Source organism: Battus philenor, unplaced genomic scaffold, assembly GCF_028537555.1.
Source record: "Battus philenor isolate CCGP_79_NKW_IND1 unplaced genomic scaffold, ilBatPhil1.0.hap1 SCAF_5, whole genome shotgun sequence".
NCBI classification, from domain to species: Eukaryota; Metazoa; Arthropoda; class Insecta; order Lepidoptera; family Papilionidae; genus Battus; species Battus philenor.
In genome coordinates, this window is record NW_027181715.1 from 11,439,421 (window position 1) to 11,463,084 (window position 23,664).

The 23,664-nt window shown below is 31.9% G+C and overlaps 1 protein-coding gene across 1 annotated transcript in view; it reads right to left on the minus strand.

Moving 5' to 3' along the window:
* dally (division abnormally delayed protein) overlaps positions 1–23,664 on the minus strand; it is a 140,360-nt gene that overhangs the window by 32,224 nt on the left and 84,472 nt on the right. The window contains exon 2 of the mRNA XM_068772266.1: positions 15,849–15,992. Within this exon, the coding sequence (XP_068628367.1) occupies positions 15,849–15,992 (144 nt within the window). The remainder of the gene's footprint in view (positions 1–15,848; positions 15,993–23,664) is intronic.

A 23,664-nucleotide genomic window follows, 5' to 3' on the forward strand; every position in this document is an offset into this window, starting at 1 on the left:
AATAGATTTGTCAGGTCTAAAGTAAATTATTTAACAATATATTCGTATTATTTAAGGAAAACTAGTGCAATCTTGTTGGAAAACATCTGGCTGCAACATGTGGGCCGCTACCTACGGATGCTAATGAAAATCTATGGCAGAACAATTAGCCGATAGGGCGTAAAGCTTCTGTTCTTCAGGACTTGCGGGCCGCTTCTAACCGGTCTACTGACGAAATGATGACGATGATAACCAAAGACACAGGTCTTGTTTAGATCGAAGATCATAATAAAATATAACAGACTATTCGTATTTTTATAACATATAACTACTTGGTAAAAAGTTTGCGGTTTTAATGCCTAAACTCGACGCATTACTTGTTTGTATATTTTGTTTTAACCGTTTCTCTTTCTTCTTTTCAGCCGATGAACGCCTTTTGCAAGGCGTAGACCTCCGCCAAAGTTCCTTGTACCTTGTAATAATCACTTACAGTATTGTATATTATTGTAAAACAATATCGTTATACGTATTCTCTAATAGTCTATTTAAACAAATAAAACATAAACATTCTTTGAATAATCTCGGCACGTTTTAACAGAATTGCTGTTAAAGATAATGTTACGGGCCTCTAAATCTTTCGAGCGTGGCGAGACCCGCCTTTGATGAACGAGTCTCTTTAAGATGCTTTTCAGTGAGTTGAAACGCTGTCGGGTATTCAGAGGCAGAACGCAAAGCGTGAGTGGTGAGTACGAATGTTCATTCCATTCAACCTTAAATATTATAAAACTCAACCGCTCGCCTCCCTCGGCATGTCCTTGCAAACGAGTACTCTTGCTGCCTGAACATTCCTTTTTAAAATACCTCTAGCCATATTTTTTTAGATTTATTTTTGAAAATATAATAGACGTGAATTTAGTTCACTAGATGTCGAGGACCCTTGCTGTCTTCGTATATAAGTTTACGTTTGAAAATAAATTTCACATGCGCATTGTTTTCCTGATAATTTTTTTTATTTTATTGGACGACAAGCAAATGTGCAGACAAATTATAATGTCTATTGTTTTTAACATTTAAATTTTGACGTTAACGGTTACTGCAATTATGTACCCTGTATGTATTGTATTACTGTATTAATTCTGTGAGACCAATGTAATAAAGAATTTATTAAGTGAATTATAATATTTCTTAAATTATTTATTCATATCTTCTTGTTACTGTTAGACAATGTATTTTTCCTGAACTAAAATTTCTTTTCAATCCAGTGGTTGCATTTGCGATGCGACCTAATTTGCCTTTACACGTTGTTCATATAAAAGCAAAAAATGCACCAAGATTTTTCAGTAGATAGTTATCTCAGTTCAAACAATTCGCTGCGTCAGCGACCTAGAAATATCGATTTCTGCTGATCACTTGGCCTTCAGCAGACTATAATAGACTTTTAAAAGTTCATACAAATTGATATCGATTTTGCTTACGGCGACTTATTAAGGTTTACTTTTCCTTGTACTTGATAGATATAGGACAATAATTAACGTTATTAAGTAGTGATTTTTCAATATACTTTTGAGAATATTGACTACTTAACAGTCTAACATAATTTCCACTTTTGGGAAGTGTGGTCGTAAGAGAATATCCTCACGATGTTTTCCTTTATCATCTGTGATCAATGGTTATATTATATACTTCATATAAAATTTCGCTTCATATAAAATAAATTTCACAAAAAAAGACACCGTCCTTTTGATATTAAAAATATATGTCAAAAAAACAGCTTCAGAAGTGTTTTTTTTTTAATTGATTTCTGCTTTGCCGACATCATTAACATGAATTTAGTAATTAAAACAAAATTTAAATGCAATACCGTTTTATAGAATAATCTTATATTTACAGAGTACTTCTAGAAATCCGAACACTCCGGCAGTTCAAGTGACAATTCTCTGTACTTTGTGCTCTTGGTGTGTCGTTATTTATAGCTACCAAGCAACTAGCTTATATACCTCCATCCTGAATATGTGTTTACTTTACAATAGATTTAATAAGGAACAAGGAGATCTGTAAACGAACAAAGACCAGCGGATTGGTAAGTTGAATTGAAAGTATGCAGGCCAGATGGCGCGCAGAACAGATGGAAAATTTTTGTTCTGGAATAGAGACACAGAGCAGCAAATGTAGCGTACCTCCACCAATAATCAAGGTGAAAAAATGACCTTGTTAAAGTTCTCGGAAAATGCTAGAAACAGAATGATTCCATTCGATCATATTGTAAATCTCATCATGAAAAATGCTGATAATGGACCTTCCATTATCAGCATTTTTCAATTTACGGCTGATATGATGTTGATGACTCTATAATAATTAATGTTAACAAGTTACGCAATTTCACAACGCGGTCACGCAGATGTTTATATATCGTTTTTCTAATTCAACTACGAAAATTTGTATTTATAAAGCAGACAAGATTAACGATATGAAGCGTGTTTTGGTTAACACGTTTTTTGTAATATTTCAAAAATAAATCCCCAGCGTCTAGCTTATAGTGGCGGTCCGGCTGGCTATATATAACAAATGTCATTCGTCTTTTCAGCGGCGGCCGGGACCTCCAGACGTCCTTCGAGCCCGAGGGGAGCGAAATTTACTACGTCTAAACTTAACTGACTATATCGTAAATTTATTTTGGATAGTATAAAATAGTGAAATATTATAGTGACTGCTAATTTTATTCCCTATAATCCCACACATGCATTAGTTTTTAAGAGACTATCCTCAGTCATCTATAAAGAGTAGAGAAGAAATATATTAAGAAAAACATTTGCTGTATGTACAACAAAGACGAAGACATTTTACATTTCTTTTTTTAATTCTGAGACATGTCCAACCTCCTAGCAGAGACGAATAATCAATGTTCCATATGACGAGACTGCAGCGTGCATGGCGTGGTTTTCCAAAAGGTTTTTTTTTCTGCGTTGATGGGTAAGCGTTTCAGAATGTGTAAAATGTTTTTGGATGTTTGTTTATTATGTTTATTTTACATATCCTAATATGAAATCCATCAATTTTCATGCGTTTTGTGCTTTGACGCCCATAGATGCCTCACTAATGTGATCACTGATAATATGTTGGGTCACCTATCAATCTTTATCGACCAGATTTTCTGCTTTTTGTCATAACATGTAACTTGCATATTGTGTTTATATTGCAACTGTGATTAAATAATTGATCTGCCATTATTTAATATTTTTTAGGGTGAATAATCTCTAAAATAATCGAAATTTACGTGTTAACGTATGAAATGCTTGCATGTAAAATACGTAACATTTCTGAATTTCATGGATTCGCCGTGCAGGTACCGAGTTTATCGAGGTGTAGAAGGGTGCTCGAAGCTGACGATCTTTGAATTTGCGTCCACCTTGACCGTCTTAACTGCTCTTTCTTCCTTGCAGCTTTGAAATCTCGTTAAATGAGCTGATGCTCCTTCTCGACAGATCTAAATTCTTCAGCAGGTTATATTATCACCTTTCGCTTTTATCTCCATCGGATACAAATTGTCTATAAATTTATTTCTTGTTATTTCATTGACTGACGAATTAATATAACTTTTTTAAGAACTGTGACTACTGGATTTTACCACTACACTTAATCGTCTTTTTACCCAAAGATATCTACTTATTAATTAATGCACAAAATATGAATTACATAAGACTGTATCTCGGAAATCGAACCCGCGAACTATGATTGCGAGTCTCAATCCTCTACTGCTTGGCTACCACTGCTCAACTGTACTTAATAGTGAGATTAAATTACAAAATTCGATGAACCATTACAAATATCAATGAAAAAGTGCGCGTAAGTAAAAGTGTAATTTTCGAGTACCATAAAGCGAATAAAATACCATAATATTGTTACTGTGTGGTCTTGCTTAAAACTAATTTTTGTAACTAATTGCTGTTTATTAATAAGATCTAATTAAATTTGAATAAAATGAGCCCTGTTGAAGCAGTTAGTGTATAAAAAAACTAACAAGGATAAGTTATAAACAGAACATATTAGAAGTAAGACTTCATTTCTTCATGTGGACGTGAATCGTGGCTGACACAAAAACTTTTGCCGTCTATTCCGCGGCCGTCTCAGCAGTGGCGCTGTCAGGCACAGAGCGAAACAAGTCGCGCACTTGTCGAGAAAGTTAATTACGAACTCCGTTTCTAAGTTTGCGACTACGATGTTTTATTACACGTTTGTTGGGCGGTGCGGTATAGACCTTGGGACTGTCGCTTTATGGTGTGCAAATATCATTAATGTAATTAAAAATATTTTATTTTAATACTTCACAAATTACTATTTTTCGCTATATTACGGAATCAACATTGTGGTCGTCGTCGTTCAGGCCATAGACGCTCTCTGTAAGGTATTGGCTTTCCCCAAAGACATCTATGGGGGGATATACCATAGTCGCCACGCTTGGCAGGTTGGTTGATCTTTCACTCTGCGGTATTATGGTACACAGACGACGCTGCTGCTCAAATAATAACACAACTATATAAACCCGATTTTTATTTAAGTTATTAAATTTCATTGGTATTTGACGCCGTTAACTTCTTGGAATACTACAGATTTTGCGAGCATTAGTTGGAGAATCCAAAACTCGCTCGCTTTTGAAAAAAAAAAACAAAACCTACTTTGAGATTCACATAGTCACGCTTTTTGTCTTGTGTTATAATTGACGAAGATACTCAATTGTCAAAGAAAGGTATGGACGTTTTTTTATGGGAGCCATCACTTGTATCAAGGTCTGTATTAGGGAGACCACTCTAAGTGATTATGTTATTGTATTACTTACCTTCGGATGCGGCGCGTTCTTTAGCTTTTCCTTTGTTTAATCTCTCGAGAGACCTTGATGTTTAAACATTGTTATATTGGGAAAATAAACTTTCTCTTCTCGAGTAGGGCTAATAGACCAGCTAAGCCCGGTTTGAATCGGTAAACGTTAAAAATTTAACAATCGGTTTTGTCATAAAATTTTCCCTTGCCGTAAGTGGACAGAACCGATACTATTAAAAAAGATTTAAAATGTTCGTTTGCCAGAACTTTAACTAAAATTACAAAAGAGTACTAAATTATCAAGCTACCATTGAAAATGATAAAATTAATTATCTAAGTAATTATTTTGACTTTTGACTTGACTATGACTAATCTTAAAATAAATAGAAGTTACTTCTTCGTTTCATAAGATGCATGTTTTAGTTTGCAAATTAGCGATATTTTTTCGTCTCTCAGAATATAAATAGAAAACGAATAAACTAGCTCTCTCTGAGCGCCACGTCAAGTGTAGCAATTAGCTGTATAAATTAAGTCGCAGAGTTTGTTTCAAGTGATGACCATCAGCGTGCTATAGGTACTTCGAGTAATGAGCATTCATTCCATATAGTTCTACTGGTTTCATTATCGTTAAACTTTAATATGATATAATAATTTTCATTACAAAAATACAATAAAATGCATCATAGTGAATGAAGCTAATTGTAAAGAACAGGCCTATCGGCTAGATTGCCTTCTAAAATCAAATGACTTGATTCGTACACACATATATGCCTTATCGCAAGTGTACATATATTTGTAACCCTTATGAAGCTTTATAAATAACATCATCATTATTTCAGTCAGAGGACGTCCACTGTATGCAGGCCTCCCCTAAAGATTTCCTATGAGACCGGTTGAAAGCGCCTTCCATCTTGCATCTTCCGATGTCCTTAAAAATGTTATCTCCCAATCCTGGTGGTCTACAAAATTGACCATCTATTCTGCGCGCTTACTGATATCGTAGTTTTTATAAACTTTCAAACAGAGCAATATGAACAGCATTATTGAATCTTTCTTCTTTCTAGAAATAAATAAATGTCGACAAAACCAACTCAATAATATAAAAAAAATACTAGTTGGATTAATTAATATAATTAATATCTTTCTAATATTAATAGATTTGTCGCCAACTGAAACGAATCCTGTTAATTGCAATACGAAACAACGGCGAACGATTCTCAGTCAAATCTCTTTTTTTCTAATTAATCCATGCAAAGCATTTAAAAATCTTAGTTAATCAAAAACCAAGAATTAAAATCAATATTAAAATGATCGACGATTCAAAAGCGTATGTGAATGCCTGCTTGAATAAAGTTATTTACAATTGTGAATTTTGAATTTTTATACCCATGTCACCACAACTAAATGTGGACCACAAAAGGATAGTCAGTTTTTTCAATAGATTATTTTTTTATTACTATTTCCCAGAGGGTTTGAGATGACTAAACTCTAAATGAGCTTATCCTCAACTCTTTTAGATAATAATTTGTATCTTTTATAAAAAACTATCAGAAATGATCAGGTCCGTAGACGAAAAAGTATTTTGTATTATATTATTGGCTACAGCTCAACAGATTCAAATGTAGAAGAGACAGCGGGCAGGCCACATAGCGCACAGAACAGTTGTTGGCGAGACAGAAAAAAATGTGAAAATGTCCGCACAGGCACTAGATCTAAGAAAACGGTCACGTAATGTCGACCCGATGCGTTGATCTTTGCCGCGAACACAAATATTATCATAATTGGCCATTCCCGAGAGAAAATTACGCTTTTGTAAGTCATTCACCAGGCTGTGATTTTTTCCTTCTTATACAATATTTATTTTATTGAATGCCCCGTAAAATTTCGTACAGTCATAAATTATAGGCTTGTCACTAAAGAAAAAATATAAAAATTGCAGGTATTAAAAAGTGATTATTTTATTTGATTGTTTATTTTTTTTGTATAATAAAAAAAACTATTATTGACAAAAATACGTTTTCTATTTTGTACACTCTGGTAATAACGTGATTCAGTGTTCTTTGCAATATTTATGTTATGGAACACGACATTTTTGTTCGATTACGTCTTAATACTCGTATGACTTTTTTTTGGTTTCGATTGTCAATAAATAAAATAAAACACGTTTTATTTTACTAATATTGTTTATGTTGTTAAAAAGAAGTATTATTTATATATATGGTACACAATTTTTTTATTACATTCTAAAGATTTTTTTATTTTTATTAACGTCAAAAATTTGTTAATTAGGACTTTGCTGTTTGTTTTAAAAAAAATTGATTACTTTTTGACAAATTTTCTAATTCTTTTTCTTTTTAATTTAACCTTAACGATAATATAAAAAAATAGTCCGATTGTTAAAAGTCTACCTAGAGCTGTGCGCTTAACAACACATTTTAATAAAAGATGCAATTAATACCTAATCATTTTTTGTAAAGCAAAAGTACTAAATTAAACCAATTATGCAGTCAATAACTGCAGACGTCACATGTTATGCCTAATTAGCTCTTATAACTTCACGCGTTACGGATAACTGTAATGTTTACTAATGCACTAATGTCTGTCAAAATACGTCTTAATCAAGCGACTTCTTGATGATGAAGGTATTTTTATTTAATTTCACAAATTAAACAATTATTCCAGACGATGAAATGTGCAGAGTAGTAGTACGAAAGGGAAGAGCTAGCGCATTATATACGCCGCGGACTGAGACGAATCAATACCGTCAATCGCAATACGAGACATCGGCGACCAATTCTTATTACACAGCAATTCTCAGTCAAAGCTTTGTTTTTCAGATTAATCCACACAAAAGCTACCATTTAAATATCGTAATTAAACAAAAATATAGAATTAACATCAATATTGCTCTTTACGTATTTATTATATTTTATTACTACAGAAAGTAATTGCTTCTATATTACTATATAAGCAGGATTTGGTTACTGCATGTTATCTCTCAGCACAACTAAATGATCAAAAAAGGCTGAAATTTTTTTAAAAAAAAATTTTTTTAAGCTGAAATTGTTTGAAATACAGTTCCGTCGGGTTTGCGATGACTAAGCTCTAAAACCACATATCCATGACCCTTTTCGATGATAATGTATTTTTTATAACAAAAAATCAGGTATAAGAAAATCCGTCTACGGATGAAAATATAGTATGCTATGGTATAAAGCCCAGTAGATACGCAAGTTCCTATTAAAGATCTGTGGGGGAGATCTGGGGCCATCAATAGTTATTCTACGGCTGAAACGATGATAATGAGATGTTGGAAAGTTTCTTAAGTATTATGTTATTGAAATTTTTTTGTATTTTTATTTATACTGTTTGATTCCTTCCCTAATCTTCACCTAATAGTAAGTATTACGTTCTGCTTAAAATATAGGTAGACCGACAACATAGTGAATGTAGAAGAGAATCCCATTGAAAGTCTATAGGGAAGATCTATGCCTTACAGTGGGCACCTATTGTGATAATAGTAACATGATGACCAAAAGTTCTTTCTTTATTACTGATTTCTTTACAGAATTGCGTTAACATTTATCCCCGCGGAATTATTTGCTTTGTTTCCAAGCAATCTGCGGAATGATTTCTATTTTTATTATTTATTTTATTCAAATAAAAAAATTATTATAACTTTCAAAGTATGAAGATGTTTTTTTTTACCATCTGGACCTAAATTATTAAGGAAACAATATAATTCTAAATCTTATTAAAAACGTATCATTTATCACGGAACTTTATAAATGTATAAGAGGAAATGTTTCAAGAAAACGTTATGTAAACGACTCTTTCATGACTTTTGCCGGGGTACGCGTCAACAAACAAAGTTATTCGATCGATATTCCATTTTGAATGTCTCCCTTTTGCCGCAGTGTTAAATAGCGGGGAAAATGAAAAATCACTAATGGGTTTTCTGACTTTTAAATGGCGTTTTCTTAGCGTGACAAAGGGACAAGATTAATTGTTTTGATGAACTTTCATGTAAAAGCCGTTATGAACAACGGGTAAAACGTGCTTTTCTCTAAATCTGTTATTGACAGAGTAAATAAGAGATTTACTTAGATTCTTTAAAAAAAGTGTGACATATTTAATATAAGTTAAATGTTATAAAATTGAAATTCGACATTATATTCCGTTACAATTTTTTTTCGAGGTATCTAATCTTAGGTTAAAACCTAATTAGAATTTCCAGTTCCTGCCAAACTATGAAAATTCATCAAAGATGTATATTATAAATAGTTTGCGATAGAGAATGAATTATTATTTTTTGTTTGATTGTACATAAATTATTACTTATATTAGATTCACGCTGATGTACAATGACTGAAGAAATAACAGTGGTCTCATAAATAAGTATTTGCTCAATTATTTTCATGTATTTGATGTGAACAAATCTTGTGTGTTATTATTTTTTTACTGTAATTTAAATACATTTAAATAACTAAGTATGAATAAGAAAAGAAATATTTTTTTCTACCGATTTAAATATACAATCGTTGCATTATGAAAAACATGCCCATTAATTTATACGTTTAAAGCGTCATAAGGCTTTAATTAATTGTCATAACTTTCAAAGTCAGAGTCCCACAACAAATTATTGCTATAAGAAGTCACAAACAATCGCCTTGCAGCTGTTGGGGAAACGGGGTCACGAAGTTTAGTAATATTAAATTCCCGAATTAACATTATTATGCGAATCGTGTCGGTACGTTCTCCTGGCACAAAGGTAAAATTATTTTAGTGCCCTAATGAGGGTCCACAGGGGAGGTCCTCGGAGTGCCGGCTGGGGTACAATCATGCAAAAGGGGACTCCACGTCTAGCACTCTCAGATTATTTCCTTTCCACGCGTTACCAAAGGGTGAAGAGTGGACCGCTTTGTTTCTGTCTACCCTTTTTTTTGCAAAAGAGGTCGTTGCTCTGCGTAATGTTATATTTTAGTCCCTATTTATGTAAGCAAATAACACTCTACTCCCTTTGCATACATTCACACTCTGCTGCGACCACCCGAGAACAAATGGATCTACGTAGTTGCTGGAAATGATCTTTTAATTTTTAATTAAAAGTATTTTTAAGTTTTCAACTAGGATCCAATTGACGTCACGTTCGCCTTTATATGAGAATATATCTCATTATGTGAATTATATGAAATTGTTTATAATGTTAAATAACAAAAATGTAAACAAGAAAATAAACATTCTTTCGTCATGAATTTAGGTTAAGTTTTACATAAACGAATGTGATTTATATTATTATTAATAAGGTTTATCACTAAAATAACTCGGTTCATTAGACATTTCTCTGTTTGTCAAAATGGAACAGATTATGATATACTTTATTACGCACTTTCAACAATCGAATGATGTGACCGCCATCTTGAAATCATTATTGCGTGCCCATAAGAAGTCGCCCGCGATCCTTTAACGATTGTCATTAAATTTTATGACGTATAAAATGTCAATAAACAAACCTGGTCCGTATGATGTATTACAGAGCATTGATGCGTTCCGGAGTAGGCAATAAATGTGTTTATTTCGGGTTTAATATATCTTAGCACGCAACCGAATTTAACAAACCGGCTAAAAGTAATACATGTATGGTTGCAAATCTGGCTGAAAATAAACACGAAATATTTAGTAATGGGTGTAAAAGCTTTAAAGGGGTAAATGTTTATCTTATTTACTGTTGATTAATGTATGATACGCCTTTTCCAAAAATCAATAGCTTCAAAAATAATAAATAACATAATGATAATAAAGAAGAAGTGTTTTTAAAACTCTGATAATTATGGATTAAAATTATTTATTGTTTACTGTCAGAAATAATTAGCTTGTTATATTAAGATCACTTTACAGATTGTTATTGATCAAATGAGTTCTACATTCATTCCTTTAAAGTTTTTACACTTACAACCATGATTGGTTTATAATTAAAACAAAAATTGTGTGATCATATAAAGTAGGAAATATCGAAATAATCTTAAAACCCAAACAATGTACCTGTATAAGAGGTTAGGCGTGGCAAACAATAATCTTCCATATCGTCCTCTATCATCAGCGTTCATTGTTTACCGCGCGTGGGCCCGGTGTCACCATATTTACACAGTGTCCAATTTGTCGGCGCTTCGGGAGTGTTTGTTAAACAACTGTTCGCTGATGAGTCTAGCCCGGGGCCGAAAATATTTATTGTTCTAAACGTTCGACGCTGTATGTTGCGATAGGGCCGTCCCAAGGGAGCGCCTTGATCCGTCACATTTGGTATTATATCGCTATTAATAAATAATAAACTAATATCATTCTTGGTCTAATCATTCAAGAAACGAACAGTTTGAAATGTTTGCTTTTAAATGCTCTCCCGAATGATGCATTGTAAACTGTTACGTAGAAAGATTATTTATTTTTACTTCGAAAGTCGCTTCTACGAATACGTTTATAAAACAATACAACTCTTATGTTACTTAAATAAAAAATATTAACATTATGATCTCTGTTCTTGGAAAAATTAATTATGATTAAAATTCCAATACTACCATTCATCGCAAGGGACTCGCAGGAATGTAATACAAGTCCCGAAGATAGTCCACCAACGGTAGTGAAATTATAAGTTAACATTTATATTTTATTAGTTTTGAAGAATAGTGGACATTCATTGAAACAGTATGAAAAATCATTAAGACGGTAACACCCAGAAGATTTCTGTCGCCTACATTTAACGAAGAAAGTGTCGGAGAATTTGATAACATCACACCTTGTAGGCGCTTACTTTTCATAAATTCGTTTTCGCCATTTAATCTCGTAATGGAACTGACTCGTCGCAAATGTAATGAATATCAGATTATGACTCATACGATTCGCCGAATGTTTCGCTTCAATGTAATTTTAACTCTACGGCTGTAGAAATAAGATACGTATTGCTTTAGAATTAGTAGTTCATATTTTTTTCTTAAAGTTCTTTTTGTATTAAAGACAGTGTCAGATTTGAGGCAGAATTACAAATTTAAATTACACCTGTCTTTAAGGATCTTATTCAGAATGTCTGTCAAATTTTTAGCAAAAAAATTAACCTGTTTTGTAACCAAATTAGCTGTTCCGGGCAATGTCCTGTTTTAGCTATATAATATAAATAAACAATATTTAAATAATATAGAATATAAATAAACAATATATAAATAAACAATTTGAACCCCAAAGCGAACTGTAAAACGTGCGAAACTCATTGTGAACTGTCAAACGTGCGAAGCTCATAGTGAACTGTCAAATGCGCAGTTTCAAATTTCACTATATATTACAGAAAGAATATTTTAAAAAACATATAATTTCGCCGTTTCAGCCCATAGACGCCGCACCGCACCGCAAGACATAGACTTCCCCCTATTATCTATGGGGGGATATACCATAATCGTCACGCTTGGCAGGCAGATTACTATACCCAGCAGTGGACGTCGTACGACTATAATGATGATGATGACAATAATACTTCTTTTAAGTATTAGCATTGTTAAAAGTTTTACTATTACACGGACACTGCACACAATAAACATACAATGGTTTGATTAAACAAAAGAAATCCACAGGACAAGTGCACTATACACGATTATGGCCTCGGTAGGTAAACAGCTTTACAATGATTTCCACTATCCGCGCACATTAGTGTTTGGTCAAGTAATTGCCGTATCTACCCTGTACATCGAAGCTCCCGCATTCCAATATTGGGCCGGTCTAATGAATACATACTAAGTTCACACTCTATTAACACTTCACAGCTAAACTCGTCTTCACTTTATCACTAATACGTTAAAGCTACTTAATTCAATGTTTTATTTAACTATTCATATTTTTTAATTACGACTACGGCTTACATGTTATAATTTTATAACATACAATAAAAAAAATTTACGACCATCTACCGAAAGACCAAATGGACAGTTGGTAACTCTGGCATGACTTTTTTTAGTTTCAATAAAATTCATAACAATATTAATTTGAGTATCTCTTTAAGCGTAAATTAAAAGCGTAATTATTACGCTGAAAATTGTATGTTACAATATCTTTATTATTTATCGCCATATTTATTCGATTTACACCGTGAGAACTCTGACTATAAATGTTATAATAAACAGGAATATATTTCAAAATAATAGGATAAATAATGGTATAGATTTGTATATACATATAACATTGATACTGAAATTAAAGTATTAACCAAAAATAAATATAAAAGCCAATAGTTTATTTAAAATGGTTAATGCTATAAGCATATAAACTATATCTTTTTATTACATGCTAAAACTAAGTAAAACACCTAAAGTCTTAATATGTTTTATGAAATAATCTTAAGCATGAATTTGCGGACTTTAAAAAATTCATATAAAATAAAAAATAGTGAAAGTTTTTAAATTATTCATAATGTGAAATAAATGTGTGCTAATTCAAAACTAGGGCAACTAGGAAAGTTACGTATTTTCTTAGAAAAATTTGACCGTTAAAATTTAAATAAGACGTGTTGGCGAGTTCATTTAAAGTACAGTATGTTTAGTCGTCGTCGTCGTTTGAGACCATATACGTCCACTTTAAGGAATAGGTCTCTCCCAAAGACATCTAAGGGGGGATATATCATGATCGCCATCATAATTATATTAGAATATAAGATGAGCTTCAATAAATTGATTCGAACTTTAATTAGAGATATTTTTATATTTCTGCTATTACAGCTTTATTATAAATTCTTTTAGTTTTACGAATTAAAATTGGAGAACCCGTTAATAAGTTAGTTCTTTTAACTTTAAGATATATCAGTTCTTCCTTGATTTTCCTATTATAGAATAAATATGTAAAATCCATAACATTACTAATTTTAGAACAATGTTTAAAATTCTTTTTATTTCCTGCTATAATTTCTCATAGAGGTAACCTGTAAATGCTAATTTCTTATCACATTTAGCTCTTTATAACAACAATTATTAATAGAATATCAATAAAATAATATTTGATGAATTAATAGAATATCATATGAACAAATATCTCCATTGGCCATATGGCTCGGTAATATTGTTTTATTACGTCTTCTTTCCCTATCTGTTTTAACAACAGCTAGACTACCACTACTTTCGCTTTATGATCCGGCTGCAGAAAAAAATCCTTGTTTATATGACCATTTACTCTGATTATTTAGTCAACATGCAGTTTATATTTTACATATATTATTTTCTTCTAGCAAAAGGACATAAAATGTGAGCTAGAAAATAGAAAAGAACATAATATATTCAAAAAGTAATAAAAAGTCATATTTTTCACAATGTAACGTCACTGGGGTTATATCTTCCACCACAAAAGTTTTTCAGTGAATATCTTACGTATAATACGGATGGTATTACTTTCTAGTTGAAACGAATACTTGGTAAAGTTTTAAGAGGATGCTCTTTTACCTTGCTGTGAGAGATTTGCAAGACTTGCGGAATTTATTTTCTTGACTTCTATCTCTTCTAATTTTAAATGGACAAGCAGCCTTAATTGATAAACTTACAATCATGATACTGGACTATTTCTCTCTTTAGCCAATAGATTGCCCATTGCAAGGCACAGATTACACAAACATATCGATGGGGGATATACCATAATCGCCACGCTTGGCAGGCGGGTTCGCAATCGCAGTGTGGTATTATAGCACAGAGGTCGTTGATGCTAATCCTCTAGAAACTTGTTTGTTAGCAGTGTTAATCCATTGTAATTGATGCACAAAATGTGAATGAATGTGACTTCCACGGCTCGATGGGCTGCCCAAAGTTAAGGAATAAAGGAGTAGACTATTTAAAATTAGGGAGTAAAATATATTATCAATATATTTACCACATTTAAAAAAAATATATTATATTATTACTTGTATTGTTATAAAATTAACTAAAATTTGTTAGATTTCGTAATAATGTAATGATTGTAATTGTTCTTAAGGTGAATTTAAAAAAAATAAAAATCTAAGACGTCCGAAGATTTTTTTTCATAATAATACAGCTGTTTACAAAATAAATTTTAAGTTTTTTTGTCGAATGCTGACGCGATAAAATCCTAGTAGTCGTAATAAACCGTTTGAGTTTATAAATACTCCCTGGTAATAAACATGTTTCGTAACAATTATTTAATCTTATATTTTCTATTCTGCCATAATGTAATAATAAAACATTTTTAGTTACTGGCATAGTTAAAATATAATCTAGCTGCAGAGTTAGATAGTGTTATCATTTAAAAAAAAAACAGCGGTATTTAAGCCAGCATTTTACGAAATCTATCTATATCTTTTGTATTTATGTTAACTTTTTTGTAGAACATAATATTTTCTTCAAGGATACTTCCGTTTACGGTATAGCACTATTATGTTCTAGTATTTGCAATTAATAAAAAAAATAACTAGATGGCAGAGCGCTGAAGGCGATTAGTCTGGACCTCTTTAAGTTTACAGACTCGGGCTTCCTCTAAAGGCTTGGGCCATTATATTAGGTATTTCACCCGATTGGCAGGTCGCCAAGCCAAAACGATCCCACACAAGAAAAGTAAAGGTAGATAACAGATGTAGTGTTGGAGTGAGAACTCTCTATACATAGATATACATAGACATACTGGCCACCAAGGTCATCAAAACTTTTTAGAGTTATTTATTAAATGTTAGAAATCAAACTCGAACACCGATTTGAATTTGGATGCTGACAGTGATCATCATTGCTACCGAAATGTCATTATCTTCAGGTTCCGATATTGGTTGCGATTAATACACTGTACTTTAATGATGATAAATGATAGGTTAGTGATGCATTTTTGTCACCTGTAGCAAACTTAGATCTGAATATCTAGACTGATTTAATTTCGTTGGGCTCACTGGTAAAGAATGCCGAAAGGCCGCAGTCTGTTAATGACAGTAATTGTAAAAAGAGTAAATAAATTAATAGTGTCTGTAATATACACTAGATAGATCACAACGGGCATACTCTTTAATTTTCGTTGACCTGCACCTGCATACATACCTTGCAATGTTCGGCTGGTAGCCAGCAGTAATTCAGCTATGGGTCTTGTGGCCGAAACAGCGCGTTCTTCAATCTTTCTTTTAAGCGAATGGCTGAGCTCCGTCTCTCGTCTTCTGCCACAGCATTGACCGCCGCATACTGGCCCTTGGGGAATAAAAATAGGATAATTATTAAAATGAATATGATTGTTATTTTATTTTGTGTGAAAATTAAAAATAAAATTTATCATTTACTTTTTACACAACATAACTTCTTCTGTGCCAGTCTTCGGCGGTGCGCTAACTTTCATATTGGGGTTACAATCCTCAGTAATAGTACGGACCCTAGGAAGAGACCTTTTTTCAAAATAACATTTTATATATAGATCATATTTATACAGCTAATTATAACCAAAACATAAACTCCTTTAAACTATAAAAAAAATTTTTGTCTCGTGCGGATATAACCTTTTGTTGCAGGGACAACTAAATAGTTATGGTGGACTCTTATCGGCTATAGCCCCACAGTTTTTAACGCCTTTTTTAACCGGTACGCTTTCGCATATCACCGTAGTCAGGTCGTCGGTAGCCTAGTGCCTCACGTCTAAGGGTAAACTTGAATCTCCCCACTCTTCATAATTACATAAGTAAAATTAGATCGCGTCCCCCCATGGGGCCAGGATATACGTCCAGCGGATCACTCAAGGCCTAGAAGTGTCATAGAAGCCTAGAATAACAAAAACAACATTGACATCGGACATTGAAATTGACAGAGAAGGATTTGAACTTCCTTTGTAACTCTTAAGTCAGAGGTATCGAACTCAAAAGCTAACTTGGGCCAAATACAAAATGCTTAACTTTAGGTGTGCCGCAAAAAATCAATGTTCACAGGAGCGATTTTATTATTTTGATTTGTATATTGTAATAACAATATAAGGTTGAATAATTGTTTAAGTCCTGATACTTGACGTCTCATCTTAGATACTATCATTTCTACATCGGCAGAAATTTTATTAGTCTTGGCCAATAAAATTGACCCAACGGATATATTGACGGTGCCGCAAAAACGTTCATCTCGCGTCGTGTGCGGTACGCGGGCCACGAGTTTGACATCCCTTTTAGTCATTAAAATAGCTTCTACATTGTTGCAAGGCAGGTTATACCAGTGAATTTACCTATTTCTTTATTTTAAATTAGATAGATTGACTTAAAAATATCGAAACTGTAATTTCGTTTGCGGTTTTATTAACAAACATTTTTTGGTTTTTTATGTAAATTATTACAGAACGTTGTTTATGTTTATTTTTTTAATTTACAATTATATATTAAATGACTTAAAACTGCATGATCATCCATCATATTAATATAATTGGTTTCAAAAATATTATCGAGAATGTTGTGATTACCTACACTAATACTAAGCAATGTCCAATATTACTTGTGAACTATGTATAGGTATATGAAAATAAATTGTAACAAACTCGATGACATTACATAATTCGATTAATATCTCCTTTACAATAATACTTTCGTTAAACATGATAGAGTAATAGAATACTGTAATAACTCTCTTCTATTAAAGCCGACGAATCTTTACGGCTTGGGGCGCCCTGGCATCGAAATGTAATATCTAGTAACTATTTAGTTTCGTCATCGTCGCCCATAATCGCCCACTGCAAGGCATATGATATACATACACCTTTAAAGACGTCTATGGGATATACCATAATCACCACCAAGTAAGCGTTGTAGGCAAAAATTATAGTAGGCAGAGGACGTTGCTGCTCATCCTCTGGAAACTTGTTTGTGAGACGTGGCAATTCTTTTAAATAATTGCACAAAGTGTTATATAAGATTGTATCCCGGGAAAAAAACCGTGGCATACGATCGTAAGTCTCAGTCTCCTACCGCTAGATTACTACTCCTCAACTATTTAGTTAACTAATTTATTTTTGTTTCTGAAACTCAAGGTCTTTAATAAGATTTCAACACATTTTGCTAACATAAAAATATTAAATTATTTATCAATATTAAAGTCGACATGGCACGATTTTATAGAATTTATTTAAAAATGAGTTTTCAGTCAATCAGTTTTGAATCCAATTTCGTCTCCGCGACATTGTGTAACCACTAACCGACTTCGAATTTAGGTTGTTATCGAATAAGGCTCTCAGTGCTGACCACACTCTCGTGGGTCCACTGAGCGAAGCTCAAAAGCCTTTCGTTCGAGTAAGACGGAGTGCAGCGCATAACGTAAATTACATTTAGAATTCGAAGGAAGATCTTACAATTACAGAGCTTTATTAAATGAATGTGTTAAGAGTATACATAAATTAAACATTGTAATGGCTAAAACGGACAACCCTCGATCGAATAAAAATCCTTATATATTTATCTCATTATTAAAACATCATCATCGTTATTATTTCAGCAGTAAGGTATCCTATCCTAGACTCAGGATTCCTCCATAGAATTCCATTAGGAATGATGGGTACCGGTCTGCAACCAGCATCTTCTGACAATCTTTACAAAGATGTTTGTCCACCTTATGCGAGGTCTCTCTTCCAAAAATAGTGAAGACTACTGACCGTATGGACGCTACAATACATTTCTGCGCGTTGCCTGCGAATATGTTATAAAAATAAATTCAATGAAAAACCGTCGTACTGGCATTTGGTTGATTTATATCATATTTATAAACTATGTTTTTAAAACGGTTTTTGTACTAATTGAATAGAAAGAGTGAATCTTCACTATATTGTACTATAGATGGGTGTGTGACAAAAGATCGGTTGTATCAGCTATTTCTATACAGAAACTTGTAAATAACATGCATATATAAGTTTATTATGCTTATAATTAATCAGATTTAAAATGCAATAAAATTTCCTGAAATTAAGTACGCTAAATATAACGTTATAGGCCATTGTATACTGAATAGTCTAAAAATGCCAAGGTCAAGGTTTAACAGCGTTTATTGTGCTACGAAAGTAATAAACCTTTGCAGGTTGAGCTACGTGGGTTGTATACATCATAACTCACTCTAGGCGAGGTTGTTTGCATTCACAATTTTTAATATATATATATTTGGCTATTATTTATTAAGTAATCGTCTTAAAGTTATATATTGTGACAAACTTACTATTATTATTACCTTTCTCTAAGCGTCAAGAAATTAGTAATTCAATTGTCGGCAATTGCATTGCAATTTTTAAAATTTAAAATTACTAAACAAAAACTCGTAAAAAATCTTAACACAGTGTAAATTATTTTAATTTATAATAAAAATGGAGAATAAATTGGTCTACTTCTAGATTAAGTAGTTACTACTACTAAATTAAGATATTTGTATGTGTGTAGAATACGTGGAGGAAATCGATAAAACAAGCCGACAATTATCTGTGGGTTATTCTCAGACTAGGGGGCGTTTAAACTCCTTGCAGCGGCGTACTTTATATTAAAAGTTTACATTTCAAAGGTATATGTACATATATATATATATATATATATATATATATCCACATATATCATCAAACCAGTCACTTTAATAAGCATTCCTTAAGTTTGCCTTATATAAAAGTGATAACGTTAATATGCCAGTTGCTAGTGAATTACTGAATAAACAGATCAATGTCGATTTTTTACTTTCGCGGTAGTCCTGCATGGAGGATTAGGGCAGAACCCCACCGATTAAAACACCGCAGGCTTTAGTTTTTTGAAGCCTTTTGTCAAAATTGAGAGAACGCTTTCTTTCACTTAACGTTCATTATTTGTGTTCTAAACGAACGTGCACACGAAATATTTTCTGCAGTTATTCTTAACAAGTTTATATTAGTTTTATGATGTGTCTTGAAGAAAGATGTGAAAATTTTAAGAGAAATGTAATATTTATTTGTATATATACATAAAAACAAATATTAATGTATATATATATATATATACAAATATGTGCACACACACATATATATATATATATATATATGTAAACATGTATATGTGCATATATATATATATAAACAGGTTGAATCGAGGATAATGAAAATATGAAGGCTATGAAAATTATATTAGTGATTTCAGCCATGCACGGCCCTTTAAAAACACCATTGGGCTGTTTCTACTTCTAAATAAAGACCTTCGACATAGTGGTATTATTGCAAGATATTACGGACTAACAAAACATGGTATAATACAAGTGATAATAACAAAGCAGTTCGTAAATTAGGTAGCGAAACGGAGCTAGCAATTGTGACAGGTGACAGTGATGAGGGTCCATGGATCCTGTTAATAGTACTCCATCTTTGAATTCAAGTGTGTTCTGCTTTTTGTACGAAATTTAATTATTAACTGGTACTTATTTTATTTATTAATAATTAATAACAATAACCCATTGTTCTGAATTTAAACACACACAAACAAATTTAAAAATAAATATTCTCACACAAATACATAAACGAATACTCTCTTGTATTTTTCCCTTGTATTATTTTTAGTATTTTATAATTTTTACATGTTTTTTGTTATTTTCTACTTTAAATTTAGTTATAGATTAAAATAAGGAAGGATTTGTACCCTTTTTTTGTATTTTGTTCAGATTATTTGATATTTATAAAATTGAAGATATTTATTATTATTACTTCACAGTTCGAGAATCAAGCAAAATTTTTGTCGACATATTACCTTTAACAAGTACAGGAATACTATCCCGTCTATTTCATCTATTCTCTTCTATTTTCAATCCAATGAAAACATGCTTCCAAAAAACAGCCAAATAAAAAATGGTAACGCTTCGTGAATACCGATTCGTTATTTAACGTTTTTGTATTTTTTTTAATCTACAAATTTTATCCGTAACACAGTTAGTGGAAATTTTTAAATTGAATCATTTCACAACCAGTTACCACTCCAATTGATCATTGAAATCATCGATACATCGATATATTGATATTGCAATAGATATCATCATCAGCATTTCAGCAATAAAACGCCCACTACTGGATTTACGCCAAAGAATTTCAAAGAGCGATTGGAAGCGGCATATATGCGACAATTTTTGGGTAAATAATGTCATCTGACCACCTTGTGGGTGGACGTCCTACGTCGGGTTTGCCGATTCGTGGTTTTCGCTCCTCGTGTCTGTCTTGCGTGCCATATAGATTGCCTATTGTCACTTCAACTTGCCAATCGGCTGGGATACGTAGGTTACTTCTGTTCGTTTACTAATCTCTACCTTTCTGATTCGACCTCGTAGAAAAATCTCGAACATAGCCCTCTCCATAACCCGCTGAGCGACTGTGATCTTGCCAAATTATATATTATTATTGCAATTGAAAATAACGAAAATAAAACGGTAAAAGCATTAAATCTTATAATAGTTTAATTTGGAATACTTGAAATGTGTCTTGTGGTCGCACAGCAGTGAAATTTCGTTTCTAATAAACATATTGGACGAATTCCAAGTCCACCTGGCCCCGTCGCGTGACTACTAAGCGATGTTATTATTATATAACGGCAGTCTTTATACATTGAACAGAAAAGACTTCATTATTTAATGCAAAAAATTGTTAAAAAACACTAAGTACATAATTCTACAACGGAATTTAAATTAAAATTCCAATCTAACGGTCGAAAATAATGTCTTTAATGGAAAATTTTAAAGAAAAAAATACTTTTTCTTGTCAGAGCTTTTTTCAATTCGAATGACACTGGCCGGAAAATTAATAAATATATTGATAATGATGTATTATTATTATTAATGTAACAACGTTCACATTAAAAATTAAAATTTACCAATCCATCATTTAGAAATTTATGTAACTTTAGTTTTATTGGATCTATTTCAATAAAACATAGTAAATACGATAGACATAATAGTGACACTAATTACATCTATTATGCAATGCAGTAAAATTATACAATGCAAATGTAAAGACAAATGTTTATTAGTAGTTTTACAGAGTTTGAAAATTATAAATCACGGATTAAAACAGTAGTAGCCGAAACAATAGTTTTTAAAATAAATTCTCTTGTTAAAAATAAAATTTCTGTCGAATTAATGTAAATCTGTAAAAGTTAAGCGAAAAAAATGATTTATAATAAAAAAAAATAAAGCTTTATTTATCCGAATTATACAAATCACAATTTGTATCTTGATATATAACGATTCATTTAAAAAATATCTATTTCACAGATAAATAATTTATAAAAAACATAACTTAAATTTGTGGAACAGTTTCCTAAACTGCGCATATTCATTGCATAAACTGCATAAATAATCATAACTTTGCTTAAATATGTAGCATTCTGTATTCGAGTATTCAAATTTACGGACATATTGGATTTGAAATCGTGTCTTGTCTCGAACGCTTGAATCGTATCGAAACATGCTAAGAACTTGTTAGTTCAGAATTTACAGGTAAGGCACAACACGTAGAAGTATCATCGTAAATCTTGTTTTCTTTGGTAAATGTAGAGTTAATAATATTAAGTTTTAGTTCAACATAACGTTTATTCAGGTTGATTGGTTTTTACACCCATTTCCAATTAGCCTTTATTAAGCGATTACTATGATATATGTCACATTAATTTTTCTGGATGAAATGCTATAGCAGGAGTAGATAGTAAACAATAAATAATTTTAATGTATAGTTATCTGAGGTTTGAAAAGCTTTTCACTATGTTATCATTACGTTGTTTATTATTTCTGAAACTATTGACTTTTGGATAGGGTGTAACATACATTAATTGTAAGCAAATGTCAACATTTGTCAAACATTTCTTCCTTAAAACAAAACCCCTGTATCCAATATCTCTGTAAATACTATTGTATTACATTCTCTTAAATATGTAATAACGCACATGAATAGCTATTCTATGTATATCGTTTTACTATTATAAACTATAAACGAAAACGAATGAAATTAACATTCTTCCCGTGAAATTTTAATGTACTACATGTTTTATACACATCTTGAATATTTGAACGAGAATTTATAAGCCAATAATAAGTGACAATAAATTCTATCTATTATAAAAATAAAAATACTATACACTGAAAAGTTTAAATTAGTCATTGCAAAAAAATTTCTTGACACGAGAAGTGTATATAAATTTTGGCACAAAAGTCGCCGTGGGTGCGATGCCCGCTTAGGTTCAAGGTTTTGATCTCGAACCGCCGTCACAAGCTAGACACGAAGGAGTCTGGCCACTCGCTCTCCATTACAGATAATAAAAAACAAAAAAAAAAACTGGACGCAATTGTCCGTCTCGGCGAACCTCTTTTGTCTGATGAGTGATGGCATTGTTGGAAATACACTAGACAATGGTGTTATTAAAACGTATGGAGTTTTTATAATATCTTTCGCAATACTCTATTCTAGAGGCTTCTGTGGTAATGCTTTTATAATCATGTTGGTTCTTTTTATTTATTTATGATGTAATATTATGAATGAATTCATTGATTTTTTTTATTTATGGCACGGTATGTGTTTATATTAAATTAATGTATCTTAAAACTTACATTTATGATAAAACTAACATTTACAACATATTTTATAACACACATCCACAGAAAATTATTATTAAAATTTGTTTTTTTTTTTTTTACTTTTCGTAAAGTATTCGTTTTATTTATAAATATATCTGTTTAAGGAAGAGCAGTGTTCTGATACTCTTTTATTAGAACACCGCTCTTCTTGATAAAGTACTTAAAGCATACATTTTAAAGGAAAGGAAATACTGTATGATGATGAAATAAACATTTTTTTTATACAATGCAATAATTTACACGTGACAAAGATAAAATTTTAATATCTAAAAAAAATAATGCATAGAATAATACC